This window comes from Psammomys obesus, unplaced genomic scaffold, assembly GCF_907164565.1.
Source record: "Psammomys obesus unplaced genomic scaffold, mPsaObe1.curated_primary_1811, whole genome shotgun sequence".
Taxonomy (NCBI): Eukaryota; Metazoa; Chordata; class Mammalia; order Rodentia; family Muridae; genus Psammomys; species Psammomys obesus.
In genome coordinates, this window is record NW_026596162.1 from 8350624 (window position 1) to 8368121 (window position 17498).

At 44.9% G+C, this 17498-nt stretch overlaps 1 protein-coding gene across 1 annotated transcript in view; it reads left to right on the forward strand.

The window, feature by feature from the left end:
- The window catches only part of Phactr1 (phosphatase and actin regulator 1), a 442461-nt gene that overhangs the window by 249668 nt on the left and 175295 nt on the right, over positions 1-17498 (forward strand). The window contains exon 5 of the mRNA XM_055595105.1: positions 11022-11186. Coding sequence (XP_055451080.1) covers positions 11022-11186 — 165 coding nt within the window. The remainder of the gene's footprint in view (positions 1-11021; positions 11187-17498) is intronic.

The window sequence follows — 17498 nt, forward strand, 5'->3', positions numbered from 1 at the left end:
TGTGTGTGTGTGTGTGTGTGTGTGTGTGTGTGTGTGTGTGTGTGTGTATGGGTGTCTGCATGCCTCACTTTCTATGTGACAGTCACAGGGAAACCCGTGATTAGTTATTTTCTTCTACCATGTGGGTCCCTGGAATCAAATTCCAGTCATCAGGCTTGGCAACAAGAATCTTTACTCACTGAGCTATCTCACCAGCCCCAGACAGGATTTTTAACTCCTTGTATAAGTTGGTACATTCTGGACAAGTCTCTTGGATGCCTCTTTTTCTTCTTTCTTGTAACTGTGTAATGCCCCACACAAGACAATTGGTCTATGAGGGCCTATAAGACCTTCATAATGTCTCACAGAGAAACACCAATCAGTCATATCTGTAATTGACTCTGGGTGACAAGGGTTCAAGAAAGCTTAAGAGATTTGTGACAGACGTTCACAAATCTGGGCCTTTAAAATGCTAGTTTGTAACGTGAGGTGATGTATGTTAGTCATAATTCGAGGGAAATAAAGTTAGGAAAACATGTTCCTATGCGATGGAGATGTCTGGGAGCTCTAGAGAAAGAATGGGAACCTGATACTTAGAATAAATCATCTCATGATGAGGGGTGAGGGCCAGAAGACAGCTAGGCTCCTTCTTAGGCAGCACTCCTGTTCCGTGTTCAGCGCTTGTAATGCAGAAGAGGAGCCAAACGTCTTAACCAATGTTTCAGTTGATGGTCTTGTGTGCTGTGGAGCTTGCGGTATACTGGTTAGGAAACTCTAGACACAGTTGAGACCGCTCGAAATCCACATCGTTCCCCAAGACACATGCAGGTGGTGAAGGGATCCGAAGCACCATTCCCAAAGGAGCTGTTATTGGCCCTGCTGTCTGCCTGGTCTCAGAGGAGCCTTTTCAAGTTTAGATGGCCCCTCTTGAGCACAAACTTTCTACCACAAAGGGAACCGTCAGGATATGCCTGCTGTGGTGGTATGTTTAAGTACCTGAGAAGAATCATCTTAAAGGAAGAATGACTGATTTAATGGCCCCTGGCATTGAAGGCTTTGGTCCATGGTCACTAGCTCTGTTGTTTGAGGACCAGCCATAAAGCTTCAGGGCATCACAGCAGGAAGCACATGGTGGAATAACACTGCTCACCTCACACTAACCAGGAAGCACTGAGAGAGAGACAGGAAGGGGTGGGATCTCAAAATCCCCCTCCAGGCCACGGCCCCAACGATCTAAACTTGCTCCCATAAGGCCTCATCTCTTGATGGTTTTGTCACATTCCAGCAGGACCATCGGCTGCTACTGTATCTTAAACATTTGGTCTATGGGAGCATTATGATCCAGATTAAAGCACCTGTTAATCCCTCTGACTCAGTACTATCCCTGCTTCATTGAGAGAATGCTGGTGAGACTTCCCCAGGATTACACAGTGAATTTGCTTTGTGCAGTAGTGGGCGGTGGAATTTACTGGTTAGGGGACTCTCAGGACAGTTGAGACTGTGTACAGTTTTGAAACTCTATGTCCTTCCCTTTGGTTTGCAAGTAAGAGAGAGCCCTAACCCGGCCTAACCTAACCGGGTTTGCAAGAAGAGAGAGCTATTGGCTCATGAGAGAAAGGTGTCCAGGGTTTGACTCCGTTCAGGTTCTGCTGGATCCAAGGCCCCCTGGGTGTCTTGTCACCCAAGTCATCCTTTGTTCTCTTCTCCTGTCCTGGCTCAATTCCAAGGCAGCCTCTTCCCTCGAAGTGGCAGGAAGGTCACCTGCGGCTCTGAGCCCCGGCGACCAGCCGCTTGTTTTGTCTTAAATGAAGTTGTGTTCTAACATTGTGTTGCCCATTTGTATAGGCTGGCCTGTCGCTGCTTTCCAGAGCAGCGTCAGAGGTAAGCATTTACAGTGGAGACTGTCTGGTCCGTGAAGCCGCCAACAGTGTTTACTGTCCGGCTTAACAGAGAGAATTCACTCATCTCTGTAGGAGAAATCAGGCTTAGCTGAAGTTTGACTTGACTCTGGAAGGCAAAAATTATTTTACTGAAAGGACATTCGACCTGATGAAAAAAGAGTCCACACCATTTAAAGATTGTCCACGGATTAACACGGGCATTAACACATTCACTCGCAAGCTAAACAGCACTTTCTATGCCCAGGTCATCCTGTGGATCAAATGAGCGAGAGCCTGTTTGCTAAGATTCTGCAGTTACTACACATGTTAGTGGTTGAACGTTCAATTCCTGGAGCTGAAGCAGGAATTTTGTGTTGAGTGTCTCAGGAGGAACTCTGCTGATAACATCTTGATAATTGTAACACCGAGACTGTGTAATTGTAGGATAATATGGGACCTGTGTGTCTGGCCTGTGAGCTGTGCTCTGCATTCCTTGACTGCCTGTGGACATGGATCAGAAATAGCCTCATTTCCAGGCCACGCTTATGAAATGGAAAGTGGTTGGCATAACAGGATCATGTCTTCTCAGCTTATGGACTGTTTCTGTGACTTAGAGGCTCATTCACTATTAACCAAGGCTGGATAAAGATTTTTCCATTTGTGGCCCAATATTGACTATGGCGGGGTCGTACCTGTGGTCTGTAATCTCACACAAAACCTAGCATGTCAGTTAAGAGTCCTCACAAGATCCAGAACTGAGTCTCATTGCTTGGTATCATTCTTGAGTGGATCACTGGGCGGTGGAAGGCAACTGGCCAGCATAGGTTCCCCATGGCAAATTCTAGTGTTAGGGTTAAGGCCAGATTTCATTGTGAACCCCTGGAAGGAAGCCCCCTGATGGAGGCTAAAAAGAACGCAGATCCACCAAAATCTACCAGGGGTAAATTTGAACTCACATTCTTCAAAATTAGGCTTCAAAATTAACATTGTTTTTCACCATACATGAGGTATAGCATTTAAGAAGCAGGTTCAGGTGTATTCCTCTCTAAACTGGCACCTGCTGATCTTCTAACCATAGGTCATAACATAGGCACTTGGCAGAGGATGCCTTATCGTCAAGTGTGGGCACCCTCCACAGAACCCACAGATGGGAATGCACAGGGTAAGATCCCACTCATTTCCCCACGCTCAGCTCGAATCTGTTCACACCAGCATCTGTTTTGTAACCGTTTCCTGTACAGAAGATCACGGCTTTCCTCACCCCTGAAGACTTCCTATGGTTCATTCAGTGAGACAAATTTGAAGAGCCAGACCCTCACGCCGTGGGGAGATGTTTTAAAACTCGGCATGTCTTAATTAAAAAGCATGTGTTTCTTTGCTTCTGGGCAAAGTTATTGCTTCCTATTCATTAGCCCCTCTCCAGTTGCCCCAGTTGTACAGTGGGGACACTGGATGACACAGCCTCCCTCACACAGCAGTGCGAGGGCTTTCAAAGGTGATGTAATACAAATGCTTGGCTCAGCATTGGCCCAGACGCAGTGGCTAAAAAAAATTGGCAGCTGCCATTAATACTGTTACTGCCACCATTGTCATCATTCCTGGCATCGTTGTCATTTTGTTAAGTTTCCTGTCGCTGTGGCAAATAGTTAAATTAAATCAACTTACATAGAGGAAAGGGTTTGTGTTGATTTGATTCAACAATTTAAGCATGTATACAATTTAATTTGATCAGATTCACCACTAACTAGTCTATTTTGGCCCCTCCCTCTCTGGTTTAATGCTCTTGTACTTTCCAAAGAGTCTTGCTTTGTCTTTCATGTCTCTCTCGGTGACCCACTAAATCTAATTAGAGCGGCTTGCATGAACACGGATGGGGCTATATAGAGGAATACAAGCAACCTACCAGTGGCTTCACCACCAAGGAAATCGACTCCCCCTACAATCGTTAACTGCCCAGACCTTCTCAAGGAAGAGTAGAGTCCCACAAGCCCACCCATTCCCATGATAGAATGTTGCTGGGACTGATACTGTGCTGGTCCTGTGTAGGTAAACAGGAAGGAAGTTTTAATTTGGTTTATGCCTTCAGAGATTCCCTAGTCACAGGATCCTCTTACACTGGGCCTGTGAGAAAGCAGAACATCCTGGTGGAAGCACAGAAAGTCTGTTTACTTCCTAGCAGCCAGGAAGCAAAGAGGAAACAGGAAAGAATCAGGGCTCTGAAACCTCCTTCAAGTGAAAACTCCTTAGTAACCCTTCTCTCACTACTAGGCCCTACCTCTTTAAGGCTCCACTCTGTCCCCAAAGTGCTACAGTCCGAGGCTAAGCCTCTACCACTTGGGCCTCTGGATGATGTCTCAGATCCCAAAGCCTTAAGTCATCAGTGGCATTATCATTGTTATCATCATCATCACCACTGCCCCTGTCATTGTTGTCTCCATCAGTGCCTAAGGGAAGTACTGTCCTATTTAGCACAAGAAACGGGAAACCCTGTCCAGGATTTAATTTGAATTTTCCACTTGGCACATAGGCATAGCCTCTCAATAGGACCACATGTCCTGTCCCTTCTGTCTCCTTTGTCTCCAGCTAAACATCAGATAGCACAGACATGGCTTCCTTCTGACTTGTGGCCCAGTGGGAGGCTCTACAAATGCTACTCACTAGGCCTTTGGTGTTGTCCCAAAGGGGGCATTTTAATATTGTTTTCTTTGTAATTTCATACAAAATGAATTTATACACTATCCATCCCTACTCCTCCACTCCAGCTTCTCCCAGGCCACCCTACCTACCTCCTCTAAATGAGACCTCCGTATCGTATTCACTCACCCCAAGTTTTGGGGAACATTGCAGAAGAGTAGGCAGAAAGATTTTAAGAACCGAAGGTGCAGGAGGTCTTCTTCCAAACTGTACCTTCTGGACATAACAGGGCCATTGCATTCGTGAACTCATTCATGCAACTATGGTTGCCTGCACAAGACCTTCAAAAGATCAAGCCGGTCAACATTCCATGGAGCCGGGAAGAACTTGTGAGGGGAGGGGCCTTTTGAAAGCCAAGCCGCCCTGAGAAATGCAATAGGAAGGATGGCGGGTGAAGTGCTGTGCCTACCTACGGTCAACACAGCACACAAGAGGTTAATCACAGCACCAGCACACACACAGAGGCTTTGGGTTCATCAGCACTAAAATCATGTAGGAGTCAAATACGATTTCTCCTGAATTCCTAAGTATGAAGAGAAAAAAAAAAAAAAAAAAAAAAAAGCAAGCATCTGCCAGACATTTTTCTCCAGATTGAATAAAATCCAGTTGTAATACAGAGAGACCTAACTGCCTTTGAAAGACCCTTGAATCAGCAGCTTCGAAGTTCCCAGGAGATGCTGGCTCAGGCCTCCCTCTGCCTGCTGCCTGATTTAACTCGGCTGCCTGGCTTCCCATCTCTGGAGCCATCGTTCTCCTTCCTAGCCTTGGACCCTGAGCTGATTCATGTGTGAGGGAGCACCTTCCCCTTCCAGCTGCCTGGGAAAAGTACCTTTGAGGCTGAGAACAAAGGGCTCCAGCAAAGCAGCCTCTCTGTTGATCTGTGTTAATAAGAGGCTGATTTCAAAAACACTCCTGGCCCACACCCCTTCCCCTCCTCTTGCCTTTATCCCATTCTCTCTCATATCCTTGAGTCAGGAGAGTACTTGATTCCAAGCTCTGTTTTGTTTTGGTGTTCTTCCTTTTTAAACTGTATTCACAAGTTGGCCTTGTGCCTTTGGTTTCATTATCTGATGGCAGAGCAGCCAGGTTGAGAGCTAGCCTCCGTCATCAGATGAATTGGTGAAAATGCAATATGAGTGCTTAAAATATAAGTCAATTAGACCTAGTTGGCTTAGCAATCTTCTGCACTTAAGGACTAAGAATCTTGAGTTTAATAATACACTTATGAAGGTTTCATTTAACTAAACTTATAATTATGCCTTTATAATGCTTTCTCCTCTCCTTGCCACTCTAGGCTTACAAAAGCACTCTTAATTGATTATAATTATTTTAATACAACAACTTCAAAATCATTCTTATCCATTGCTTAAATAGGTAGCTGAGAATAGGTTTGGCCATTGTGTTACTGCTGTGATAAGACATCATGACCAAAAAGCAACTTAGGGAGTTTATTTCAGCTCACAGTTTCATGTCACAGTCCATCACTGAGGGAAGTCGGGGCAGGATCTCAAACACAGCAGGAACCTGGAGGCAGGAGCTCTTGCAGAGGCCATGGAGGGGTGCTGCAAACTGGCTTGCTCCTCATGGCTGGCTCATCCTGCTTTTTTCGAGAACTCGGGACTACCAAAGCAGGGACTGAAACCACCCACAGAGAACTGGGCCCTCCCACATCAATCACCAATCAAGAAAATGCACCACAGGCTTACCTACAGGACAGTATGCTAGGGGCATTTTCTCAATTAAGGTTCCTTCTTCTAAAATCCAGCACATATCAAGTTGACATAAAACTGGCCAGCACAATCATAGTGGCCATTTTTTCCTTTTATTCTACTAGTGATACTTATCTTCATGCCACTCCCAATGAGTTGGATCAGCTGCAATCGTCCTTGGGCTCATTTTAATAAGTTGTGAATTAGTAACAAAAAGCATATCCCTGCATTCAGGTTCTTTTGTCGTTGTTCTTGTTTTAGTTGTTGTTTTGGGGTACTAGGTATTATTCTTGGGGCCTCCTTATGCTAGGCAAGGGCTGTACCACTGAGCCACACCCCTGCTTCTGTGTCCAGATCAAAACTGGACACAGTGATTCAATCCAGCTGCTGCCACTGCAGAAGCAGCAACTCCGGCAGCTGGTATTATCTAGAGAAAAGGAGGTCCAAATTTGCTGTGGCACCACAGCCTATTTGCCCATTCTAGTTGGTTTTCCTTTCAATTTTTATTTTAGCCCATTCTTAATTATTTTTTTTTAAACTTTAACTCCCTTCTTAGCTCTCTGCAATGCATACTTATTGAAAATTCTCCCGAATCCTCACCTTCTTTCCTCAGCCTCCAGGCTGCCTTCCCCAGTGCTGCTGGGGGAAGCTTCCTTCTGCCCACATCCAATCTGATGCGAACCTCCGTGAAAACTTCCAACAGCATAACATAAAGACTAGTGACACTGAGCATTGCTGTGTGTGCTGGTCCTCTCTCCTCTTCTCCTTCCCAGAAACCCCATTTCATAAGCTTCTTACCCTCTTCCCAGTATCTCCATCCCTCACCTTCTGTGGATTTCGCAATGTACCCAGCAGACTCAATTGTTTCTGCTCTCCCACCTGGAAAATTCTTAAAATGCTTCCCCAAGACCTTGAGCTATAAAATCCTAACCTTTGCAAAGAGGTCACATTAGCTGGCCCCAAAGTCCTTGACTTTGAGCTGCCAGTGTGTTCTACTTCTTCTTTTTCTCGTCAGTCTTCTATTTAAAGATATCAGCGTCATAATTCTGAAAAACCCCAAACTTTAGTCACTCTTCCTTCTGCATGCCCCTGACTGAATCACATCTGTTATTTCTGCACTCCTGGCCCAGCCTTGCCTAGGTACTCGGCACTGCTTCTGATTAGTCTCTTTGGCCCCTGCTTCCTTATATTCCAGCACATCTGCCCTTGTCTGCTGTAGGAAACATCTGATTGCTCTTGATGTACCACTGTGTCCTAATAGTGTTAGCTTTGTGCTGTTGTGACAAACACCTTAGAGAAACAGTTTTTAAAAATGTGTTCTAGCTTGTAGTGTGGAGACTTTGGTCCCCAGTCAGCTGCCTGTGTTGCTCTGGGCTCAGAGGAAGACGGAATACCTGATGGGGAGTGTGTTATGAGCAGAGTTGCTCACCTCATGGCAACCAGGAAGCACAGAGGCAGAGGATGAGAGGTAGGAGGGGCTGGAGACACAGTCTCTTTGAGGATGTACTCCCCGTGACTGCTTCCTTCATTTAGGTCCCACTTCCTAATTTCCCAGTAATACCACCAAATCAGGAATCTGTCAGTGGACTCACCCATGGATGAAGTCAGAGGCTTTGTGATTTACTCATCAAAAGTCCTGCCTAAGAGCACTGCTGAATCAAGCACTCTGCACCACAGACTTTTGAGGGACAGTGCTCATGGAAATACTGTTCATGTTATAGTCTCCAACAAGACAGCCTTTACCTTCCAATTACAACTGAGCCCCTCCTCCAAGGACTCTTGATCTCCTTTACTAGGTTGCACTCATTCTTTGAGGGAACCACCCCCACAAGCTTATAGCTTCTAGCGTCTTCTAAACCTCAGCCTTGTTTACCCTATGTCCTGGTATAACCTCACCAGGCGGTGTGCTGTTTGGGATACCGATATAGCTCTAGTCTCTAGTAAAGAGTAAGCATTTGATACACATTTGTTGGATACAGTACTGTCAGATAGCCTTTAAAATTTTTTCATACTTTCCCTTCTGATTCTGAGATTAAAAACCCAAATGCGCAATAAAGCCCTGTCAGGAGTTGAGGCGAGCAGGTTCCAGACTCCTCCAAGAAAAGTTCTCCATTGAGTCACTGCTGGGTTCAGACCCTTGATGTTCCAAGATGGGCCATGTTTTCAGCCCCGCTGGGTGTGTTTCTTCTGCCAGGCATCTACTTCTCTCTCTTTGTCTTTCCATGGGAGAAAATTACTCTTCTCTATCAAAACCTAAAAACACAAGCTCTCTCCAGGGTTTTCTCCAGTTCTGGGAATCAACATTAGTCCTTTACATTTTAGGCCAAATGCCCTTTTTGAAGTGTTGGACACAGTGACCCCTGTCTCCTGTGCTCCTCACTCCTGCTCTCACAATTACATCTTTTCTGTTGCGCACCCCCTCCCGCACAGAAGTGACCATAGTGTCTATCACATTATTAAATGGTCAGTTGATTAAACAATGGGGAAGAGGAGCTGTCTATGTGTTGAGTCATGTATCATGTATAGACGGTCCCCAACCCTACAAGGCTAGACGTTGGATCTTTCAGCTTTATGGTGGTGTGAAGGTGATAGTGGAGTTGAAACTGCACTTTGCATTTTGAATTTAGATCTTTTCCTTGGCTGGTGGTGCTGGGTAACATCCTCGCTGGCAATGCTCACAGCATCAGGGACCATCTCTAGTAAGTCAGTTTCAAGAGGAAATAGCAATGTTTTGCAGTTCTCTTTGTGGCTAAGGATTAATACCTAGTAGGTCACATGTAGTGAGTGAGTCTGGTATTTAATGGCACTTTAATTAGTGACATCTTATCAGGATGCAACCCCATCCTCGGTCTAAGAGCACCTGTAGTTGAAGGGCTAAGTGTCCTCTTTATTTTGGCATGTTCAAATCTTTCCCGTCTTTACCCCCAAAATTGTGTCCACCTCACTGTGTTCCTTGTGTTAATAATGCAGCTTCCCTTCTGCTGACCTGAGTCTGGGAGTTGGGAATGATCTCTTTCCTGCTCTTCAGGTCACTCAGGCAGTCACATGACTTATGAGTAGACTTTGTTTCCTATAGGCCTCCCAGGTGCATTGATGGGCCCTTAAATCCCACTGCTCAGAAAGTTCCATCTAGTCATCTGTCACCAGTATGACTGCCACAGGACACTGACACATAGCTGATACCACAAAGTATCTGTCGGGGGAACAGATGGCCTAGGTCGAAAGCATGTTCGAATGCCAACAGGCAACTCTCCAGCCACAGGGTCAAGCTCTCAAGGACTGTGTTTGATGCAGGAGACCAGGGGACATTTTTGTGAAGACATTGTTGGAGACCGTATACCGTGGTTTGAATTCGCCACAATTTTAGATGTAATTTTGCTTTCTGGAAGGTTGGTTTCATTCCGCCCTCAATTCTGCCCAGGAAGCTGGCTTCACTTGTTGTTCTTATCTTAGAAATTTAAATTGGAGTATATTTAGGTTGCTGAAATATGGAAATACCCACGCAACTTGGGAGAGTTTCCTTTACTCTACAGTAAAGGAGGGTGGGTGGTTGTAGCCTTTAAGGAAGATCCATAACCCTTCTTTAAGACTGAAAGTCTTAATAACCTTGTGTTAGTTAATTTTTCATTGCTGTAACAAAACACCTGAGGCAATCAGCTTATAAAGAGGGATACTTTGTTTTGGAGGTGTCAGTCTGTGGCCAACTGCTCCTATTGTCTTGAGCGTGTAATGAGGTAGCAGATCATGGATCAGATGGTGGACGAATGCTGCCAACCCACCTAGCTTCCAGAAAGCAAAGAGACAAGAGGAAGAAGATCTGGAGTCCCAATATCCTATTCAAGGGTACACTCTTGAACTTTCCCCGGTGGACCCCACCTTCTAAAGATTGCACTACCTTCTGATAGCACCGACATCAGACTCTGGGGGAACACTGGAAATCCAAATTATAGCAATGTGGTTATTGGGATCAGTCTGAGTGTCTCTAAAAAGTTCCCCAGAGTTCACGGCTCAGAAACATTTTAAAGCAGGACTCCAGGGTAAAAGAAAGTGGGGAAATCATGAAAATCTAACGAAAGTGTGAGTTATTTTAATGTTGCCCATTTAATAGGAAGGGACCACTCCCTGCCCAGATCTCAGTGCTTCAAGGGTCTCAGTATAGCAGCAGGGCAGTAGGAAGGGGCAAGCAATGGGTAGGAGAGACAGGGGCACCAGAACAGATACAGATGAATGTCTTCTTCCTCCCTTTTTCTCAGCAAACAGTTCTATAAAGGTTACACTTACCATATATTGGTTGAGAAATTACCACACCAACTCTTGTGTGAGTCTTTAGACAGCCTTTGTGGAATCCTGTCACCTGCCAGGCGAGCCCCTGAAACCTTCATCCCCCTTTCCTTCCAGCTTAGCGAAGACTGAGCAAATTTGTGTGGGGTGGTAGCACAGGCCTATAAGCCTCGCCACCCAGGGAGCTGAGACAGGAGCATTGCCTGAGGTTGGGGCCAGTCTGGATGTCACAGTGAGAGCCTGCTTCTGTCAGCATAAGCACATTTGGTAAAGGTGTTCTAGATCTCTAGGATTTGGCTGACTGTCTCCATGCTTTCGGAACACATTGGTATGACTTGCATTCCAAAAGGCAAACAGAGCTCAAGTCACGTGGTTTTATTATCTGTCACCATGGAAAATGCAGGCCATCTGTGAGCCTCCCATTTTAATACTTTCTCCCTCTTCTTTTTATTTCCATCACTTTCTTGGGAAAAACCAGCTGAAGAAGTGGAGAGACTGGCAGCAATGCGTTCGGACTCACTGGTCCCGGGGACTCACACCCCGCCCATTCGGAGGAGGAGTAAGTTTGCCAACCTGGGAAGGATTTTCAAGCCTTGGAAATGGAGGAAGAAGAAAAGTGAAAAGTTCAAACACACATCAGCAGGTAAGGTGGCTGCTGGCCTTGTTCCTCACTGGCTGTTTATTGAGTTAAACCCCATATCTTAATTTGTTGGATTCCGATTACCATCATCTCTGTCAGATGCCAAGCAGAAGTGCCAGCCTTGGAATTGTTCTCACCTTTAATAACTCCTGATATGATAATGAATTGCTTTTAAGTCTCAGCTGCTTTTCCATCTCTCCTGTAGGCTTTTCCTTTTTTCTTGTTGGCTATTTTTTAATTCAAAAAATGACTGCTTTTGTTTGATCTATAAATAATCTGAACTTCGAACTCCACCTTTTCTATAATTGAATACTTTCACTCAAGCCCTGACAATCCATTTCTTATTATTCACCCTGATTTTCACTGCTCCAGTAAAACTCAACACACAGCAGAAAATGACTTATGTATGGTCGTTGGCAGATAAGATCGGGTTATTTCATGGAGGAAGAATCATGAATAAATGATTCTTGGACAAGGCAGGAAAACAAAGTATGGAAGTGAATCCCCACTGCAGTGGAAAGTTAACCATGTGTTTCCTAGCTCTGTGGCCAGCTAGAAAAATTTGCGGTGAGGGGAGAGGATAAGGTCAACCACAAGATGTCATTCCTGGAGCCAGACTGCCAGGGTTCAAGTCCAGGCTCTGATGCTTGCTGGTTATAGGAGCTTGCTTAGTTTATTTACCTGTACTTAAGCTTTCTCATTAATACAGCATGAGGGTAAGAATCAATACTTTACATGAATTTTTATTTCTGGAGACTTGATAAGCAAAACAGGTAGCCATTTTCAAGTACACAGAGATATGGAGAGAAAAAAAATGTATAGAGAATGACAAGGAGTTTTCATCCTCTTGGTTTTAGAGGAGACAGTAGGAAGTCTGTTTGGATTGGATTTGGTTTTGTCACAGTCTTGGGTTGGTATACTCTGCAGTAGGTAGCTTAAACAAGAGAAGTTTATTTCTCACAGGTACAGAAGCAGGTAAGTCCCAGGTAAAGTTGCAAAAATATGTTGGTTTCTTTTGGAGACGTCTTAGTGGCCTGGTCCCTGTCTTGCTGCACACTCATGCACGGAGCAAATGCTGTCTGGGTGTCCTCTGAGGGGGAACTTATCAGAGGCCGCATGATCTTGACCCCTTCTAAACATAGCTAGTCTCCAAAGACCCACTTCTCTACCGAGGCCTAAGGCTTCGCTATATGACCTTGAGAATAACACAAGTTAGTCGGTAGCCCCTTTGTTTCTCTTTGTGAATCCGACACTCCCTCAGCTCTCCTCCAGGCTTCTGTTCTCTTCTTCCACCATTTTCTAAAAGCTCATCCTGTTGTCTCTCCTCACCACCATTCCCTCCCCTGTTTCTTGGGCTTCTGCCCTCTGCTCCACTCACAAGCAAGCCCCTTAAGGAGTGAGTGGCTTCTTATGCCTGAATGTCAGGCCACAGATCTAATAACCTACAGTCCATGCAAGGAAAGCAGAATGAAGACCAGGAAGGTTTTTAAAGGGATGTGGTTCTCATGACAGACACTCCCAGTACCTGCTTCCTGAGCACCGCTGTCAGGGAGCTCTGATTTGCTCATTTCTGAAATGAGAGTGGGCTTCTCATTCTATGAGTGTACAAATCATCGCCTCTCTGAAGCAGTCCCTTCACTCCGACTCTACCTCCTCCTCCCTTTGGATAAATGCAAGTAGGAGGGACTCAGATAACTCGTCAAGTATTAAAAATATGAAAACTTTGCCTGTAAAGCTCTTTTAAGACAGACTCCCAGCCTATAGCCAGTAGACTTACTAACTTTAAATTTGTTTTCCCTGTGCTTGATTTGGCCACTAGGAATGCCATTTACATGTGACTCCTGTCTCTTTTTTTAAAAAGGCACAGCTCCTAAGTGGGCATAGTGTCAAATTGCCCTCTAAATCCGTGTCTCTACCTGTACCTGAGGTCAGCTTTCAGGCCTCACTAGAGAAGTCTCTTTGTGCCATGATTGGTGGCTACTGTAGAAACACAAAGGTCAAAGTGCAGAGAATCAGTGCCGGCAGGGTGCTCAACCATAAAGGGTCATTTATATCACACCTCCTCACCCGCAGCCTCAGAGAACGTCACAGAAGAAGGGGCAGAGAGATTGTCAGAGCCACAGGTCAGGAAGGAATGGGGTGAACTGGCTTCCTCTGTATTTGGCAGGACCACTGTACACATTCATGAGTTCACAGCAGCTATGGCTGCCTGCAGAATAGCTTCACGAAATCAAGCCAGTGTGCACCCCAGCATGGACCAGAAAAGGGTCCATGTTCGTTTTTAAAAAATGGAAGATAAGTGGAGAGGAAATCTAAGTGACATGTAGCCTGCAGGCAACCTACGGCAGAGGACACCAGGACAGAAGAGGAAGTGGAAGTGCCCTCTGAGGACATGTTGAAGGTTGTTAGCTGCTAAGGGAGTCAGCTTTCTTTAAGGTTGCGACCCCTGGTAGTTGGCCATGGTCCAGGGGATGGCTCTGTACCCTAACCCTATATATATGAGCAGTACTAATTGGACTCCGTGAGTTGCTATTTGAAAATGAGAGAACGTGAAGTTAGGTTTGCAGGGTGTAATGATTGAAGGGTAGATCCAGTAGAAGCTAGGGGCAAAGGGGTATGTGGATATGATCAACATACATTGTAGGAATGTAAGACGTTCTCCAAGAATTAATAAGAATATTAATAAAAAAAAATAAAAGACATAGCTCCTGGCTTAGAGAGCACAGCATACACTATGGAACACCTTTTTACCATGATAGATGGATGAGCACACCACATTACTGAAACTATTCTAGTTTATTTGAAATCCCATGTTTCACCCTGTAGCATCCTTTTTTTCTTAATTGGATTCCAGGATGTTATTTATTACTTTTGCAGAGGAAAAACCTTGTGAGTTATTTCTTAGCTCAAAGGGGTGATTTGAGAACATAGGGATAGTCAACAGGACGAGTTGTATATTGGTATATAATTGAAAATGTTGACGTTCGTTCCTATGTTTGGATAAGTCACAAACACAGGAAATATACAAGAGGGTTCCTCCGTTATGAGAATGCGAAATGGTCATCCGTTTTCAGCTGGTGGGCATATATTTGTCTTGTATGTGTATGCTGTTAAAGAAAAGACATTATTCAGTTATGCTCATTGAGGCTGGTAAGACTGGTTCATTCAGGACCATCACAGTAGGCAGTGCAGCCTTTTCAGTGGGGTCCTTCAGTCAGTTTAACCCTGAAGCCTCACACATCCTAGGATGCTGAATGAGGGTGAGATGAGGGTAAGTGGGTGGGTAATGACTCAGAGAAAGCATCTTCCTTCCGGAGTAGGACAAATCCTGGCTCAATCAACCTAAGGATGTTTTTCTGAAACCAGGTCAGGATGATTAATTTTCACTGGAAAGAGGTGTAGTATAACATAAAGAACCCCTCTGGGGAGCAAGGTTGGTCATGTGTTAAAGGTGGAGGATTCTGGCTAAAACTGGATGATGCAGAGAGAAGCACAGAAGCCCCAGATCTTTGCCAGGCCCCTCCACTGCTTCCCTATCCATAGAGATGCGAACAGGGATCTGGTGTGAGCTCCTGCTGCCATGGAGCCACATCCCCACCACAATGGACCTACACCCCTTCACACTGTGAGCTTTTCTGAGTTGTTTCTCATCAGGTGTTTGCTCACAGAACCAGAAAAGTAACTAACTCAACAGTGATGACATTGTTGTTAGCTTTGCCTGTCCATCACAGCTGTGGATATACCTATGGGAGCCATCCTGAGTTGGAATTTTGCCAGATGAGTAAAAAGAAAAAAAGGAAAGGAAAAAAAGGAAAGAGGAAAGGAAAGGAAAAACTAGAGTATTTGTGTTCATGTCTAAGAGTTCCGAAACTAGTTACCATGAACTCGGTGGTATAAAGCCCCAGAAATGTGCTGGCTCACAGTTCTAAAGACCAAAGCCTACCGTCAAGGTACTAGTAGGATTGGGTCCTCCCGGCATTCTGAAAGAAGTTCTTCCACCTCTGTCCTCCTGCTGCTGACCATGCCAGCGTTGCTTGGCCATTCACTATGCTTCATTTCTGCCTGTATCTTCATCTGTTTCCCTTATGTCTCTAGGGCTCAGACCCTTTCCTTTCTCTTACAAGAACATTGGCATTAGGAATAATACCTAGGAATAATAACACCATTCAAAGATGCTTCTGAGCCAGGTATTGTGTCTCACACCTGTTAGTACAGTACTAGAAAGACCTGTTACATAGTGAGTACTAGGCCAACTAGGTGAGCAGAGAGAGAGACCCAATCTCAAAACAACAGCATCAACAAAAATACTTTAACTTTGTTACATTTGCAATTAGCTTTTTTTTTTTTCAAGTAAGTTCTCATTCACGGCCACTAGGAACTTTCACATGCCCTTTGGGAGGTAGCAAGGGTTAAAATAGACATGTAGATTAGGAAAGGGAACACCAGTAGATTGACAGGAGTTGCAAAATCCAATAGACTTCAAGTCCCAGAGAGGTCAAAGAATTTCAGACTATCAGCAGGGTTAGCAGCAGAAGCACCAGGAAGGATGGGGACATGAGGAGACAGAACCCAGATCCTTAAATAAAGGCTCCTCGAGATGGTACTATATGGAAACAAAACACAGGCTAAAACCATGGTATAGACTCAGCTACCTGCATGTCTTCTTTGTAAAATTCCATGCTGACTTCCATAAGACAAGAAACGTTCCTGTGTAGCTTTCAGAGTCAACTATTATTTTTCTTGGTTCACTTTCTTTTTATTTCTCTTTAAATAATTTATTCATTCACTCTACATATCCATTACAGCCCTACCACCTCTCCTCCCAGTCCCACTCTCCTTCCACATTCCTCCCTCCCCTTCGCCCCACCACTTCATGTCAAATCAAGACTAAGAACATCAGGACCAAGTGTGTCCTCTTCCATGAGGCCAGACACAGCTGCCCAGCTAGGAGAAAGGGATCTAGTAGCAGGTAACTACGTCCATGTCAATGATAGCCTCCACTCCAGTTGCTAAGGGACCCACACAAGGACCGAGCTGACCATCAGCTGCATATTCAACTATTGAACTAACGATTTCTCTTGACAATTCTCCGTTCTTTTCCACACTGAGTTGTTTCAGTCCACCACCTTTGTAAATGACTGAAGTGCTACCATTTAGTTGAGTCATGGAGATGAAGAGTTACTCTCCAGTCCTTTTATCCTTCTCTTAGCAGGCACTCCTGATAGAAGCAGGCAGTGGTATAGTTGAATGGCAACTCCCAGACAGTAGTCACTGCTTGCCTGGTTCCTTCCCATCTATGAGTCACGCTGGCACTCAGCCCTGCCGAGATGACAGTGGTATGACTTAGCCAGAAACAGGGGCACTCCATTGGTGGGACCCAGAGATAATCCACTTGCTTTTACACATGGGTTTTCTGTGCCAGATAATGCATAAAAAAAAAAAAAAAAAACAGAATTTGTGGACAGGATAACATAAGGACTCTCATAAGCAGAGAACACCAGCTTCTTCTTTGGCTCCTGAGCCCACCATTTGTTCTGCTGAAAGAGCTTCTTATCCTGAAAGCCTCCAGTGCGACAGCAGCCAGCCTTTAACCCTTGTCTGGGAGGCAGTGGCTTCATCTTGCTGCTTGCTGTCTTTTTCCCATAGAACCAAACCACTCACGGTCCAGAGTCACTGTTGACATTACGATCCCTTTCCAGCAAGTGCATCTTTAGATCAAACTCCTTAAATGGAGAAGACAGTCTCTTGGAATGTTGGATTATGCCTTTGAACCTGGTACTATATATAGGCTTCTGGGATCTTCTGGAAGTCTGGGCTCTTCCTGAAGCTCAAGATGGCAAGCCCCTGTGCTAATCTTAGATCTCTAATTCTGCTCTACTAGGAATTCCTAGCAAGCCACAAGATTTAGGGAAGTACATTTGCAATCCTTGGGGCAGAGAATTGAAACCTAAGATTACAGGAAGGCTTGTCTTGACTACCCTTTGTTGTGTGGTGTTGCAGCCCGTTGATGGAAGGTGGAAGGATCACCCTTTTTCAGAAACTCGAGATCTGGTCTGTGTGGGCAAGCTCTGTGAGCTGTCACTGGCATAACTGATGCGCCGGGAGTTTATGTTCTTCCCTGATGCTTTGAAAAGATGAGACTGATGGATCATGCTGAAAGAAAGAGAGACAGAGACAGAGAGACCATGAGTCTTTACGCCTTTGTTTTAGAGTTTTTCAATGTCTCCGTTTTCCTAACAAAGTAATAGTGTCCCCTCCTTCCTGAGAACCTAGGTTTTTAGACTTCTACAAATCATGGAAAATTCAAAAAGGATC